The 17438-nt window shown below is 41.9% G+C and overlaps 1 protein-coding gene across 1 annotated transcript; it reads right to left on the bottom strand.

The window, feature by feature from the left end:
• Window positions 1-773: 773 nt before the first annotated feature.
• Window positions 774-4383, bottom strand: LOC101610718 (tetratricopeptide repeat protein 30A2). The gene has a single exon (XM_004660301.2). It carries the CDS (start codon window positions 4214-4216, stop codon window positions 2222-2224), a length of 1995 nt encoding a protein of 664 aa, XP_004660358.2. The 5' UTR covers window positions 4217-4383; the 3' UTR covers window positions 774-2221.
• Between the last annotated feature and the right edge of the window lie 13055 nt (window positions 4384-17438).

The raw sequence follows: 17438 nt of genomic DNA, 5'->3' as shown, positions 1-17438 counted from the left end.
GGCCAGGCCTTTTTTATTTGAGGACTCCTGAAGCCAAGACTTTGGCCTTGAAATTCTGGTAATATGCTCAAATTCTGTATGTGCATGTAAAGATGAAGGGCTAATACTGTGAAATGCTGGCTTTACATTTGATCCCTGTAAAACAGTCTATGCAGATATAAAGAAATCTTAAAAAGAGTAAAAGCTTCAGGAATGTAGGAAAAATAGCTTCCTTTTGTTAAGAAAAGCATCTTTAGTACTAATATCCATGCTCTAGGAGCATGGAACACAGTTTGGAGTCAGCTTTAGGAACAGTGGCTTTCAATCAAGTAACAAGAAATAAGGGGCTTATGAGCCACCTACCCAATCTCCAGGCCTTGGTTCCAGGCTCTTGAATCAGGATTTGGCTGTCTCTAGGAGCCATCTGAATCCAAATGTGTACATCTCTAGATAGAAGTGTAAGGACAACTGCTTGATGACCTTTATTCCTCACCCAGTGGTAAAAGCCATCAGGATTTCCCCATGCATTACTACCTAGGAAATCCCACCTGCCCAGCACTGAGGAGCTACAAACTATTCTGAAAGGCTTTCTATGTTCTGAAAAGCTAAACCTCACACAGTGCAAACCACAGACGTGCAGCACCTGGGTAAATAAATTGTGGCCAAATAAAGACTAGACTATGTGCAAAAGCAAATCTGGAAACCATTTGCTTTGGGGTGGTTAACATTAGTTACTTTCTACTTAAAAAAAAAAAAAAAGTTCACTTGAGTGGAAATTAGAGAGAGACTTAATGTGGCTGTTGAAAATAAGATTTTAATTCATAAGTTCCCAAATCCTACAGGGCCATAAAGACTGAGACACACAGCTACTGCAGCAACACATTGAATACAGAAATTTTATTTCTCAGACATGGAATGTGCTCTGGGATGCATTGAAGGGGTCACTTAACATTGTTTCTCCTCAAAATATGAGTTTGAACCATCACTAGTAAATGTCAGCAGCTCAGATCATTTAAGATATGCCTTAAATTCAAAACCATTAGACTTAAAGTGAGACAAATTTTATAATTTAATAGAACTTGAGCACTTAGGAATTCAAGGAACTGCGCTGAGCTTATCTTTGTGTGTGTGACTGAAGTTTCTTCTTAAAGGGGCAAGGTGTTGGGGGGAAGGGGTTGTCATCTCATTAGGTGCTTTTTATCCTCCAGTAGGAGAAATTTGGTTGAACTCTTAAGAAATGGCTAATTTTGTAGGGAAGACATTCAAAATCAGCAATACAATTCAAAAAATACTTTTTAAAAGCCAGATCAAGTTGGGGTTGCATTTATGGAGAGATAGGAGGGAAAAAGAAAGAAAACAGTAAAGCTCTTACAGGGTTCAGAAAATGGGATTCCTGATCACAATGAGCAGGGAATCCAGAAAACTATTCAAGGTTGTAGACTGAAAATAGTAAACCAGTAAGATAAATTTTCAAAATCGACCTCTTCATTCACTAGTGATAGCTGTAGTAAACAAGTTTTGCATATGTGTGTGGGGAGATGGGGACAAAGTACATTTTCTTTATTCAAGGACTAAAATAAGGACACCTCAGCATATCCTAAATTGCATAGACAAATATAGCCATTAAGAACTAAGTCTTCAGTTACCACTGTTCTTCATCACTGTTTATTGTCTACACAGCAGCACCATAGTTAAATAAACAAGATTTCCCACTGAATCTTGCATACTAGTAAAACTGTTAATAACCCGGAGAATTTTGTTTGGCCAAAGCTTATCTCTATATTGGAAAACATTGCCAAAATACCCTAATGATATATGAAACTAAGGGAGTATGAGAACAGAAAATACAATTGCTGACATGATTATTAAAAGGCTAGAAGTCCTATACATTACTACTAAGTTCTGGACTCAGTGCCTGGTCCCTGGAGAAGGCAATTCCTGTGCAAGGCCTGCTCAAGATACAAATTATTTTAAAAAAAGAAAAACCATAATCATTAAAATTTCGGATAGACAAAACATCCTCTCTTCTGAACTTTTTATACTTCCGGATGCCAGAGTTCTACAGTATCTCATGTTGGGGGGTATTAAAAAGAAATGAATGTCTTATCTAATTTTGTTGTAATGATCAAGTGTACAAAGTCCAACGTGTAACAAATATAAATAGCAAAGCCTAAATAGGTTAGTAAAACAGAGCAAATTTACAAAACAGAGCCATCATGATAAAACTCATTCTCAGCCACATCTACATATTCCATCCCATAATCTCATAAATCAGTGCTCTTAACTGCCTGGACTCATACGTGACCGTGTTCTTCCCCATGTGCAGTCTCTCCTCCTCCAGGGGCTGTTCTATCACCGCGGGTATGTTCCTGCCAAAGACTTCACAGTGCTCCAGAAACTGCACGCACTCTTGAACAACACTGTCACGCAGCATGATCGTATGTTTTGACATGTTTTCTAGTAACGATAGGAAGCATCTTTTGGCATAATACCAGGTATCAGTCCCTAGCTTTTTATGGTAAGGTTCCAAGCTTTTGATAACTCGAGAAATGCCAAAGTCATAATTTCCTTTGGCACAGTAAAGCGTTCCTATCACCAAGTTCACAATGCACAGGTGGTAGATTTTCTTATCTGGGTCTCCATAGGAGAGCTGCTCTTCCTCCTTTTCAATCTTCCTCATCAGCTCCTCGGCTTCTTCGTTCTGACTAGTCATAATGTAGGAAACACAGAGGTTGGCTAACACAATGGCGCTGACACTCAGGATGTTATCATAATTCTTCTTGACAATGGGCTCATAGAAGCCGATGGCTTCCTTGTATTTGTTTTCCTGCATGAAAAGGACGTGAGCCACATTCAGCTTCCACACGTCATGGTCATTACAGAATTCCACAGATTTGCGGAAGATCTTCTCCACCATGGGATAATTTTCAAGGTTCCAGTAGATTTTGGCCTGGGCCATCAACACGGGAATGTACTTCTCAAGGGCATCATCATATTCATTCACCGCCCTAATGACGGCTTCTTCGTCCCTGGTGTGCCTGGCTTCCTGGACTTGCTTGGTGAGTCTTCGGAGCTGCTCAGTCAACATCCCCGCCAGCCCATCCAGCTTAACGAAAGCCTCTTCGGGAGCTGTCTGGCACGTGATCATGGCATCCAAGAAGTCATAGAGATAGGGGGTGAGGAACTTGTAAGTCAAATGGGCATTTTCTGCCAGGACATCTGCCGCCAAGTCAAAATACTCATACTTACAGTAGAGCAGCAGCAGGTTGCCAAAGGTCTCTGGGGGAAAGGGGTTTTGCTGGAGCAGAAACTGTAGTTTTTCAAAGCCCTCAGTAGGCCTGGCATCCATGTTCATCAGGGCCTGGTTGTGCAGGGTCACAGGGTCCAGCTCTTCCTCTGCCCTGGGCGGCATGTCAGTGAGGGCTTCCTGGGCTGCCTCGTGGTTTCTCAGCTGGTACTCTATGGCTGCCTTGAGGTTGAAGGCTTCCACCAGCGCAGTCTGGTGGAGGACAAAGGTGTTGCCAACGCTGCGGACGTCAATGCCCTCCGTGGTCATGCCCACACCCAGCTCTGGGTGCTGGCGGATGCCCCGTTCAATAATGTCTGCGATATGTTTCAATGCTGGGGCATACTGTCTGCTGCTGTAATAGGCCAGAGCCAGGTTGTAGGACACATCAGGCTGGTAGCCCGATGCCTGCAGGGCCCCAAAGAACTTGGAACAGGCAGCTTCATAGTGTCCCTCCTTGTAGAGCAAGCAACCCAAATTGACCTGACCGTCGGGGTCGTTCTCACCGCCGCTCTCCTCTCCAGCTTCCCCACTCAGCAGCTGCTCCACCAGGCTCCTGGCCCCTGGCAGGTCGCCCTCGCTGTACTTGATGGCCGCCTGCAGGCGGAGGACGCGGCTGTGGTAGGTGGGGTTGTCCAGGAGGAAGGCGACCCGGGTGGCCTCTGGGTAGAGGCAGGCCTTGTAGAGGGCCTGCGCCTGGTACAGGCGGTACTGCTCGAGCTCGGGGTGCAGGAGGCTGAGCTGCTCGTAGCACTCGGCGGCCAGCACGAACTCCTGCAGGCGGTAGTAGCAGTAGGCCAGCAGCGAGAGGCCCGCGCGGCTCCTCTGGCTGCGCTGCAGCTCTCCGCCCAGCAGCTGCACGGCGTCTGCGTGGCGGGAGTCGCGGATGAGCCGGTAGATGACGGCCGTGTACTCCCCGTCGGGGATGTGCGAGCCGCTCAGCCCCGCCATTGTAGCCCAGGATTACAGTTCATGTTTGTTTCCAAGGCAACAGGCCGACAGGAAACGGAAGAGTGTGGGGAGGCTACTTTGTAGCGGAAGTATCTGCTCAGAGCTAGAGGCGATTTATTGGGTGGATTTCCGTCAATTCCGGTGTAGTGTTGTCGAATCTCTCGGAATAGCCGAGAAGCAGTCGTCGCTTGGGGAGTGGAAACTCCTCCAGGCCGTTCAGACTCTGAAACTACATGTCCCGGCATGCATCGTTTCTGCTCCACCGTCTCCAGTGGTCGTGGCCGCTTTGCCTTCTGGGAAATGTAGTTCCTGCGTCCTAGGCCGTGCCTTCCTCCAAGAGACCTGCTTGTTTTGTTTGGGGTTTTGTTTTTGTTTTTGTTTTTGTTACCCCCACCCACCCACAGTTAAAAATAGGGACTGTGTGGTTTTTGTACTGTGCCATCCACCTAATTTTCTGTAGCGCAGAGGAAAATTTAGGGCCCTAGATTATCTGTGATGCTAACTCCTTACTGTTTAGTGTGGAGTTGTTTCTGGGATAAATGACTGGAACAGGAGAGTTACCTCTTGGGCATTCTGGAATGAAAGCAGAGTGTCTTTATGCTGTCCTGAGGGCACAGTTTCCAAGAACGGCTTAGTACAAAGGCCATGGTCATTGTTTTGGTAGTTACTAGACGTTGAGGAGAGAAAAGAATAAAAAGTGGTAAGGATAGTAACTGCCATCGGTCGAGGAGGATCACTTTTAAATCTAAGTATCTCTTGTCCCCCGTTTTTCCTAGCGATAGATATTACTGAGTGTGGAATGGCGTTTACAGTTGTTCTTACTCGCTGTCCTGGTGTTCTTTCATCACCAGGTAGAAATGGTGAAACTCGTGGCCTTGTTTCCTTGCCCAGGGGAAAAACTCAAGAGGAATACCTGGCTCCTTCACTATGTATTGTTATTTTTTTCTAACTCAACTTGACCAAGTTAGACAGCTTATGATGTGTGGCTGTACTGGATCTCAGAGGCCTCTTTGTCAGGCTTGTTTTCAGATATTATTGTACTGATTAAAATTTGAATTTCTTCTTCAGTTAAAGTAAGACCACATTGCCAGCTTCCTCTCCTGATTTTTTTTGTTTGCAGGCTGACCTGGGATTCACTATGTAGTCTCATAGCGACGTTGAACTCACAGTGATCCTCCTACCTCTGCCTCCCAAGTGGTGGGATTAAAGGTGTGTGCCACCACACCCTGATGATTCTTTTCTTAAAATATTTTATTTATTTATTTATTTATTTATTTATTTATTTATTTATTTATTTGAGAGAGAGGGAGAAAGAGACAGATGGAGAATGGGTGTGCCAGAGCCTCTAGCCACTACAACAAACTTCAAATTCATGAGCTATATTGTGCACCTGGCTTTATGTGGGTACTGATGAATCAAACCTGGGTCCTTAGGCTTTGCAGGCCAGTCAGTTAGCCACTGAGCAATCTCTCTAGCCCTTCTTTTGATTCTTAAGGTGAAGATCTCTGGGCAGATATGATAGACTGTAGAAGAAATAACTCGTGTTCTTTTTCTATGAATACATGCTTTTTTTGGCCTTAATATATGAATGTACAGTAATATGAGCATGTTCCCATCCCTTTATGCTTTTCTTTAGTCTGCCCTCCCTCACTTTCATCCCCCGAGTACCCTATTTCAAGGTAAGCCTTCTTCTGTTATGTTGGCTCCTTCCATGTGTCCTTCTGTCTTCCATGTCAAGATGTCTATGGGCTCAGAACTGTACTGGTCTTGTGGGGTATTGCTAACCACTGTGGGGTCATGAATGTGCCAGTCAGTTCATGTAGGAGGATGATGCTCCCAAATAAACCTGTGCATCCTGCAGCTCTTAGTTTTTTCCACACCCTTTCCCCTGAAGTTCCCTGAGCCAAGGAGCCTATGGTAGAACTCTCCTTTAGTGTGGAGCTCTCTCTATACTGCTTTGATGAGTTTTGAGTCTTAGTGTCTGCCACCATCTCCATAGAGATAGGTCTCGGACAAGTAGTGAGAGCAGCACTCATGTTCTTTCCAAGGACACCTCTGTAATGTTCTCTGAGAGATATTTCTGTTTGAATTCTTTTCAGCCTGATAGTGTTCATGATAGGACAATGAAAAACTAGCAATTTGACTATTAAATTTTATTGGATCACTAGTAAAAATTGTATTCATAAATTTGACTAACCCGAAGATTGTGTGATAGCATAAAATACAATTTTCGTCAAATAGTAACAAACTAGATAAGATAGCATAATATAAAACTTTTTATCTTGTGGTATTCATGGTAATGATCGTGGTCATGATGAGCCTGTGTCACATGTAGTGTGTTTCTGATGGCACCAGGGCACATGTTGTTATTTATAATCTTCCTGATCACCACTGGCCTTGCTACCACCCATGAAAACAGACCATGTGAAGGCTTGTCTTCACTTTGTAATTAAGGCCATTGATGCAAATATGTTATTTGCCTCTTGGAGAGGATTACGTTAACCTTTTCTATATACATATTTTGGAGCCATGACCAATCATATTTTTTGGCAATTAGGTTTCTTATAAACACCCTGCAAATAAAGAATTGGTTGTTTAGAACCATTGAATAACTTGCCCAAAACCACATGGGTAAATAGAAACTGACTGGGCCATGTTCTCTAAAAGCTAAGAAGGAAATAGAGAATGATAAGCCATTTATCATGTATGGACCCATCTTTGATGGAATATTACTGAGTTTCTTTTTATATTTATTATCGTTAGGGGCTGAAGAAATGGCTCTGCAAGAAGAATGCTTGTCATGAATGTATGAGGGCCTGAGACCATATGAACTGAACCCCTAGCACCCATGTAATAAAAGCTGGGCTCACCTACAACCCCAGTCTCATGGGAAGCAGAGAAAGAGAATCACTGGGGTTCACTGGTCAGCACATCTGACTGACAACACCACCTGTGGGTTCAGTGAGAGTCCTTCTCAAAGAAATTACAAGGAGAGGGCCACCTGATGTCATCCTCCAGTTTCTGTATATGTGTGCATCAAATGCAAATATCTGCACATATATATGAATATATATGCCACACAGACATATATACACACCTATGCCACATCTCATACTACACACACCCAAAATAAATGTTATTTTCTCATTAAGACAGCTAGATGAAACAAATTTGAACTTTAAATTCAATCTATAGTCCTCCACTCTACCAGCTGAGGTAACAAAAGGTATGTTAATTTAAACTTTCTTACTTGAGTTGGAGTAGTGAGCAGGTGTTAGGAAGTAATTACTAGGGGATAATGTGAGTTCTAAATACCTATTATAGCTATAGAAAGATGTTAAGTACTAGCCAGGCATGGTGGCACACACCTTTAATCCCAGCACTCAGGAGGCAGAGGTAGGAGGATTGCCATGAGTTCAAGGCCACCCCAAAACTACATAATGAATTTCAGGTTAGCCTGGTCTAGAGAGAGACCCTATCATGAAAAAATAAAAAGTTTTAAGGTGGGCATGTTGGCTCGTGCCTTTAATCCCAACACTTGGGAGACTGAGGTAGGAGGAATGCCATTAGTTCAAAGCCAGTCTGGGCTACAGAGTGAGTTACAGGTCATTCTAGGCTACAGTGAGACACTACATTGAAAGAAAACAACAACAAAAAAGATATTCCTATACAACAAAGCAAAGTAATGCTCATGTTTCTTATTTTCTACTCCTTTGACAATTTGGTCACAGAAGTCTACAGAATATGACTGGGAGAGAAAAAAAAAAAAACAACTTCTGCATGAAAACCAAGGAAGGGACTGACTACACACATTTCAGAAAGGTGGGGTGTAGCTCTGGACCACCACAGCATATCACCAGAGAAAACTGTTGAGAAAAGATTCTATAATGATATGCCAAGGCTTCTTCTGATTCAATCTGTAGTCATACCCCTTTCCAGTTTTCAACCCAAGAATGTGTGTGCAGTGAGAGATGCTGCATAGTGAGCAAACACCGCTAACTAACCAGAGAGAGGAGGGTCTTCCCGCTTCTGCCGGCCAAGCTGACCTTTGCTCCTTGGAAACTATATTGAAAATGCTCATTATTTTAAAATCCTTACGTATTAAGCTGTTACTTTGGGTAAATTGCTATTAAATAAAGATAATATGACAAAACACAGAAACAGGAAATTTCCCTGCATGACTTTAGTTTTTCTCTCTGTTTGCTCAATTGTATTTGCGTCATGAAAACATATCACTTTCAAGTGATGTCTTTAAAAACCACATGAAAGGCTGGAGAGATGGCTTAGCAGTTCTTTTTACAGTTGTTATTGTCAGCGCCTGAGGAAATGGCTCAGCAGCCTGCAAAGCCTAAGAACCCTGGTTCTATTCTCCAGGTCCCACGTAAGCCAGATGTACATGGTGGCACACGCGTCTGGAGTTCGTTTGCAGTGGCTAGAGGCCCTGGCACTCCCATTCTCTATCTGTCTCTCTCCCTCTCTCTCTCTCTCTCTCTCTTTCTTTTTCTCTCTCACCCTCTCTCAAAGTCATTTAAAAAAACATGAAAAATGAACAGACTGCCCTTCCTTAGATCTCTTTGATCCCACAGGGATCCTTTGGGGTTCTCCTGTGTGTGGGTACTCATCTATAAGAACAGCAACTGCACCTGAGCAGGAGGACAGCCATTCTGTGTCTTCCTCCGTGTTCCTGTGATGCTGCTGCAGAGACTTGGCTTGAGAAAAACAGAGCCTTCGACTTGGACAGATGGATGGCAAGGTCGTCTTCAGGATTAAATGAGGGCACTGAGAAGCTGCCATGGCCACTGCTGCTGCCTGCGAAAGACCAACTTTTAATTTGCCTCTGATAGGCATTTGGAGGATAGATTAGATTTCAGAGGTTGGAGTAGTGAGAGGAGACCTTTTAATATTAGAAATTCTGGAAAGCAATAAACTAGGGGGAATATTATAAAATATCATAAAGGACCATTTTCTTTGCAATAGAATCTTGAAAAGTTAGAGCATATATCAAAAAGTAAGTCTGCAATACATTTCCTGGCAATAAAAAAAAGCATTTGGTGTTTCCAATAAAATGATTTAGTACCTTATTGAAAGGAATTAGGCTTTCAGGAAATGGGTTAGGACTCGGAGTGGATTTTGCTGAAAGGGGGGAAGCCCATTTCCCATGTAGAAGAATTCCATGTGTCAGTGTATAGGGGGAAAAGAATATGCTTGGTTCTTAATGTATTTATGTTTCTGACTAATAAAATACATGTCTAATCTTGTGTTATTGAATTTGGAAGTGTATTTTGAAATTAATTGTGGGCTAGAGAGATGACTTAGCTATTAAGGCGCTTACCTGTGAAGCCTAAAGACCCAGGTTTGGTTCCCCAGAACCCATGTAAGCCAGATGCACAAGGTGGCGCATGCGTCTGTAGTTCATTTGCAGTGGCTGGAGGCCCTGCATGCCCATTCTCTCTATCTGTGCCCTTCTCTCTCTCTTTCTTCTCTCTCTCCCTCTCTCAAGTAAATAAAATTTTTAAAATGTTAAAAAAATGCCACAAACTGAGTATGGTTGCATATGCTTAAAATTAATTACAAGTGATTCCTTCTTATTTGTTTTGTAAAACTAACGACTTATTGTTGGAAAACATTGCTTGTTTATGGGTATTTTAACTATAGCTGGGGTGAAACATCTTTGATAAAAGAACACATTTTGCAAAATCATTTTCTACTTGTTATTTTTGTCTCCTATTCATTCCAGGCCACATTTTTTTTTTTTTTTTTTTTTTCAGTTTGGCAAGTTTGGCAGACTCACTGAACTGACTTCCTCCAGTCTAGATTGACTTTTTACCCACGCGCATTCATTAATGGTGATAGGCCTGACCTACTTGCCCCAGCCTCCTTTGCTTCACACCTCATACCTGACCTAAGGAAGCAAAGAATGAATCAGTACTAAATTTGCACTGTAGCTATCTGACCTTTTGGAGCATTTATTCTGTCTTCTAAGGTACTTTACAAAGATTCTATACCAAACCATCCCTTGAAGACATTGATACTTAGTGAGAACTTTAACCTCATCATGCAATGATTTTTTCCTTGAGTAACTCCATCCCTAACATTATTTTAAATAGGAATATATTTCCTTCTAGAATATACCTTAATTTTAATCAGCTGTTTTCGATCTCTGGGCTTATGATGTCATTGCCCAAAACATTAGTTATAAAAAGGAATTAGCAGAGAAGACATAATTCAACAGAAGATCTCATCCCTTAGCATTGGAGTGTGCTGTGAGATGCATTGATGGGGCTGTTCCCAAGTTACTTCAGTTGGATATATACTTCACTGCTATCATTACCAAAATGCAGAAAATATAAAAACATCACTCTTTCCTCCCAGACTAGTCATTCCTAGTCAAATTCAGTTTTAGCTGTACCCCCAGATGCCTGTTTTCATTTCTGCCGTTAAAACAACGAATTGAGCCAGTCATGGTGGTACAAGCCTTTAATCCCAGCACTTGGGAGACAGAGGTAGGAGGATAGCCATGAGTTCAAGGCCACCCTGAGACTACATAGTGAATTCCAGGTCAGCCTGGGCTACAGAGAGACCCTACCTCAAAATAAGGGGGGCTGGAGAGATGGCTTGGGCTGGAGAGATTGCTTAGTGGTTAAGACATTTACCTACAAAACCAAAGGACCCAGGTTCAACTCCCCAGGACCCACATAAGCCAGATGTGTCTGGACTTCCTTTGCGGTGGCTGTAGGCCCCAGCATGCCCACTCTCTTTCTCTCTCAAATAAATAAATATAATTTTCAAAAAAAAAAAAGAATTGTATTGGAAATGTCTGTGAAGTTTATGGTCAAAAGATAAAGATAAGATATATTTAAAGGAGCATCCACTTCTGGCTTGCAAAACTTCCAAACTGTGTATCCATGGTCTCAGAGAGCCATGCTTACTGCCTTTGATGACCAGCCATGCAGCTGTCATGGATAATGCAAACTTCCATTTGACCACTGCCTAACATGTTAAAGGCCTTGTCTGATTCCTTTATAAACCTTGAGCAGTGACAAGGCATTCATCTGCCTTAGTGCATTGGACTTTAGTTTGTCTTGCTAAGATTAATGCTGTGTATACAAGTAGCCTCATGCCACACAGACTTAACAAATAATTAAGAAGTAGATGACAACAGCCATAGGAATTGAGCAGTAACCTCAGGCTGAACTAGTTTCTGAGGCTTTCTGTGAAACTCTCATGTGTCATGAAATAGATTTCCAAGACCAGTGATCATAGAATAAGAGACTGATCTATAAATCAAGCTCCCCCTTCTAGCTTCCAGTTCCCTCACTCCCCACAGAAAATAAGTCGGGTTCTGATATTTTGCCTCTGATGTGTCACCTTCTATACCCTTTTCTTGGCCATCACTTCTTTCCATTTCAACCCCTGCTGCTCTGGTTTCTGTGACCACCATTTCTTCCTAGGCACAAAGATTTTCAGGCACTTTATCTCCCTTCTATGTTTAGAGTTTTACGTCAGGAACCTCATTAATCCTCTAAATGCACTTTACCATTTCTTTCAGGAGATCATGGGACTTTTGTGCAAAATAAGACTTCCAGTGCCTTCTCTTTCAGTGCTAGAGTTTCAACCTTGGGAGTGTTGAATGTTCACCCCAGTGACTGCTGCCTCTGTGTATAGAACAGTCTTGGAATGGAGATAGCCACTCATTGTGGAAGGAATGTTTCTGGCATGTGTGTTTAGAAGTTGAGAGTGATATAGAAAGTCTTTGTTGATTTGGTGACTTCCTTCTCATGAAGTGTTTACTGATGTACATTCGCCTCTGGAGCTGTGTGCCATGTAAGGTTTCTTGGGAAATGATTCTGTCCTTCTCTGGTCTCAGCAAGTAGAACTCTGTAGGCCTTTCTCTCTGTTCCTTAATAACCTAAAAAATCAAAGTTAAGAGGAAATACACACACACACACACACACACACACACACACACACACACACACACAAATTGATCAAGACATGAAAGTATTCTAGGTGACACAACATATTTAAAGAGCTCAAAGCTACCAATGTAACTCCCTATCCTGCCTCCAGTGAATCACAGTTCTCTTATTGATAAAACAGGGACAAAATTTTTCTATTTAAATTTATTATAAGAGTTCAAGCTCATGCAAAGCATCTTGCCCACAGTGGATACTTAATACACTTTACTACTTTGTAATGTCATTGGAGCTATTGAGGTTTTCTAGAATCTTACTAGATTATTGTGGTGGTTTGAATAGATGGCCCCCAATATATTCAGTTCTTTATTGTTTGTAGTTTGCATCTGCTGGCTACCTAGCTGGAGGCAATGTCACTAGGTGATCTTAAGGTGTGGTGGTGGGTTTTCAGATTTCAGTCTCAAGATATGCAAAGTGCGCCTAGCTGGAGTTCCTGAAGTGTGCTATGGCTTTTGACCTTTAGGCTTGTACTTCTCTCTCTCTCTGTTTGGTCCTGTGAAGGCAGGCCAGCTTCTTCTGCCATTATGGAACTTCCCCTGGATCTGTAAGCTTCAATAAATATCTCTTCCTCCATAACTGTGCCTGGTCTAGAAGTTCATCTCAGTGAACCCAAATCTGTCTGCTGCAATTATCTTAGGCTTAAACCAACTATGTCTTGAGTTAAGCATTTTCCATTCAGGAGTATTTTCTTCTGATAATTTAGCTATGACCTTCCTATGAGCTCCTGATCGAGTCAGAGTGAAGAAGGACAATGTTCATCATAGGTTTGTGACTTCATTAAATCTGTTTGTCCAAGAAACAAAAGCACTAAGCTAGATAATTTTTTGTTCACTCAACAAATGAATGAGTGCTTCATCCACTCAAAGCATCTGGCACTGTGGAAGGTCCAGAACCTTCAAGAAATTAACTATCCAGAAGTTGTACTTAAAATACATAGAGGGCTGGAGAAATGGCTCCAGCAGTTAAGAAGCTTGCCCAAAAATACATAGAAAAATCACAATACAGGGCTGGAGAGACAGCTTAGTGGTTAAGGTATTTGCCTGCAAAGCCAAAGGACCCTGGTTCAATTCCCAAGGACCCACATAAGCCAGATTCACAAGGGAGCACATGTGTCTGGAGTTGGCTTACAGTTTGATGTGCCCATTCTCGCTCTCCCTTTCTCTTCCTCTTTCTCTCTCAAATAAATAGATAAAATTTAAAAAACTAAAATGAATCACATTACTGGGGGAGATCCACGACTCGACAAGGTCATGAGAAGTGACACTTGAGGGTTCAGCAGAGCACTCTGTCACACTCTCCAAGGCTCAGGGAGCCTTGCTGTTCTCACCGCTGGCCAGAGAAGCTTCTTTAGGAAGGTATCTGTGGGCACTGCGAAGACTCAGAAGTCATCAAGGTGTTGAAAACAAGAGGTTGTTGAAAGCTAGCATTAAAGAAGACATTTCTGTCATGCTCTCCAAGGCTATGTGAACATTAGGAAGGAAGTAGCAGAAAGAACCTAAGAACCAGAGTGTGGAGAGAAGTACTTTGGGACACCATCTTCTGGAGAGGAAGGGATGCGTGCGCCCGTGACCTCACAGTGTGGACGTTGTTACCTCCACAAGACCTGCACAATACTGAGCCCATCAACACTGTGGCACAGATGATGGAGGGGGACAAAAAGAATGAGACATCAAAGTAGAATAAGGACTACTTGGAAAGGGGAGGGGGCTCAGTAGGAAGAGTCGGAGAAAGGGGGACTTTTGGACAATGGAAGGGAATTATGATCACATTACTATATATTCATATATTAAAATCTCAATAAAAAAAGATAAAGTTATAATTCAGATGTCATAGTCTCTGCCTTGAGTGATCCAACATGGACAGGCATTCAGGATTGCAGTTTTTAAAAAGTCATCATTCAACCAGAGCAGTGGTTTTTGATCATATCAGATACTTTGACCCCTCTTTAATAAATGATTTATTATTGTATTTTTTTTTACTTATTTGTAAGCAGAGAGAGATAGAAAGAAGGTAGACAGATGGAGAGAATAGGTGTGCCAGGCCCTCCAGCCACTGCAAATTCCAGATGCATGTGCTACTTTGTGCATCTGGTTATACGTGGGTGCTGGGGAATTGAACCTGGGTCCTTAGGCTTTGCAGACAAGTGCCTTAACCACTGAGCCATCTCTCTAGCCCTGATACATGATTTCTAAGGCTCTCTTTACTATGTATTTTGAAATACAATTGATATATATGGTGTCTAGTATGGGATCTAGTATAGCATCCCACATTCATAATTTATTTTCCTTTCTCATCACTTCTTTCCTTCACTTAAAAAATACCTCAATTGCCAAAACTGGTAAAAATTCTTAGTCATTGATACACTGTCACTGTTGGTCCACACATTGTCCTCTTCTGGTCTGTATGTTGTTTAGTTAGCTAGACATACATGTAATAATCGCCCATAAAGCCATCACTCAACATGAGAGGCAGGATCCTTACTACCATAACACACACTGAAATGTTCTCTGAATGGTTCTCTTGGCTCCTCTGTCCTAGGTAGCCATTACCCAGAAGCCTGTGTTTTCATTTTCTTGCTTCTTCTTTTCTGAGGGGGAGAGGGGTTGAAGTAAGGTCTCACTCTAGCTCAGGCTGACCTGGAATTCACCATATAGTCTCAGGATGGCCTCAAACTCACAGCGATCCTCCTATCTCAGCCTCCCAAGTGCTGGGATTAAAGGCATGCACCACTATGCCCGGCTTTCTTGCTTCTTTTTAAAAATATTTTTATTTATTTGCAAGGAGAGAGAGAGAAAGAGAAAGTTCCAGGGCCTCCAGATGCTGCAAATGTGCTCCAAATGCGTGTGCAGCTTTGTGCATCTGGCTTATGTGGGTCCTGGGGAATCAAACCAGGGTCCTTTGGCTTTGCAGGCAAATACCTTAACCACTAAGCAATCTCTCCAGCCCAAGAACTTAATTTTAATAAAGTTAAATTTATTTACTTTTGTGTACATGCTATATGTATATATGGGGCGTGGTGTGTGTGTGCGTGCACACATATGCATTCAGGTGTGTAGATACATGCATGGTTTACATCAAGAATCTTTCTCAGTCATTTCCCATCTCATTTTTTAAGACATAGTCTTCACAGAACCTAGATTTCACCAGTTGGCTAGACCAGCTGGCTAGCAAATTACAGAGAAAGAATCCTCCTGTCTTTACCACCTCAGCATTGGGATTGCAGGCACATGCCACATTAACATGGGTGCTGGGGAGTCAGACTGATGTCCTTCCACTTGCACAGCCATCCGAGAGAACTTCAATGCAAAGTTGAAAAAGAAGTTTGAGTTGTATTTGTCGAAAATTCATCCTGATGAAATGAGAAGTAAGTTGGGTTTCTTTGTGCATGTTGGTTGTTGTTGTTGTTTGGAGTATGTGTAGGCCAAGGCTAGTTAATACCTATATCACAACCATTAGATTGGTATAATGTAATCCACAACTGACCACCTGGTTTCTTTTTGGGCAAATTGTCTAGAGACTAAATTAAATTCTGAAGACATGAGCCAATAAACCAAAGCAATAAATCCAGCTTTAATAAAAATGAAACAGGCTCCCCACATTTTGCTTTAAGCTGTAACTTTATTAAGTACATTTGCATTACATGTATTTTATTAAGCATATTATATTACGTGTATTTGTAATAACATTTTTTTTTTAGTTGACAAGTATTTCCTATTGTTTCTGTCTGCCTCTGTGGGGGCTTATATCCTTTTTAAAAATGAAGTTTAGACATTTTAAATGCATGGTTACAATTTTCTGGTAGTAGAAGAATGAGGAAAGGGTCCCAACTTGGTTATATGATGATTAGGCTGGCCTAGTTGGGAATTGTGGTTTTCCCTAAGTAGGAATTTTCAATCCTGATCCTGCTGGTAGGAAGTGAGGGTAGTGCCTATTATGAGGCACTCATGTATTCATTTCTTTATAAGTTTAAAGATGTAACTAACAATTCCCTTTAGCAATTTGATAGTAGATTTTTTAGACAAGAAAGTGGTGTTTGGAACTCCTTGAAGGTCTCATAGTTTTGGTATTGAAAGAGGATGTTCAGACTATGTGCTTTATCATACAAAATACCATGTCACTGATGGAAATGTGTACAGGGCTTTGAGCCTGATTCTACACAACATATGTAGTCTTCTGGAACTCAGAATTTCGCTATGCTTATTATATCAGTTACCTTCTATCGTGGAAACAAACGCCTGACAATAGTCGATTTAAGGGAGGAAGGTTTATTTCAGTTTCAGGTCCCAGTCCATCGTCACGACAGGGACGGCATGGTGGTGGGAGCTGGTCATAGGTCCAACCATGAGGAAGCAGAGTCGAGGGATAAATGCTCAGTGCTCAGCCAGCTCTCTCCTTTCCCACAGTCCAGGAACCCTGCTCACAGTTAGGGTGGGTTCTTCCACCTCAACCAATCTAATCTGGAAAATGCCTCACAGATAGGACACAGATTTGTTTACTTGGTGATTCTATATCCTGTCAAGGGGCTGGAGGGATGGCTAAGTGCTTAAGGCACTTGCTTTCGAAGCCTTAGGACCCAGGTTCAATTGTCCAGTACCCATGTAAGCCATGTGTCTGGAGTTCATTTGCAGTGGCTGGAGGCCCTGGCATGCCCATTCTCTATATATATCTGCCTCTTTCTCTCTGTAGTACTCTAATAAATAAATAAAGATAAAATATAGTTTTTAAAATCCTGTCAAGTGGACAACCAGAGATTGACCTTCACACCTGTCAAACACTCCTATGATATGTTTTTTTCTTTTTAAAATTTTTATTAGCATTTTCCATGATTATAAAAAAAATCCCATGGTAATTCCCTCCTGATATTTAGATTAGAATTTTTTTTTTTTTTCTGAGATAGGGTCTCACTGTAGCCCAGGCTGATCTGGAATTCACTATGGAGTCTCAGGGTGGCCTTGAACTCATGGCGATCCTCCTACCTCTGCCTCCCGAGTGCTGGGATTAAAGGCGCACACCATCACGCCCGGCTTAGATTAGAATATTTTGTTGCTAACGTTCCTTCATCCCAGGGTCTCCAAATTTTTCAAGTAAAACCATAGGCTATCTGGCATAAGTAGAATTCGTACATTTGAAATGTACTTGCATGAAAACATCATCTATTGTTTATCTGAAATTCAAATTTAGCTGTATATCCTGTATTTGATTCAGCAACCCTTGCTATCCCAGCATCATACTCAGATTCTGAACTC

Source organism: Jaculus jaculus, chromosome 4, assembly GCF_020740685.1.
Source record: "Jaculus jaculus isolate mJacJac1 chromosome 4, mJacJac1.mat.Y.cur, whole genome shotgun sequence".
In the NCBI taxonomy this organism is placed as follows: Eukaryota; Metazoa; Chordata; class Mammalia; order Rodentia; family Dipodidae; genus Jaculus; species Jaculus jaculus.
Note: the sequence above shows the minus strand (reverse complement) of the source record. Positions and strands in the feature narration are given on the sequence as shown.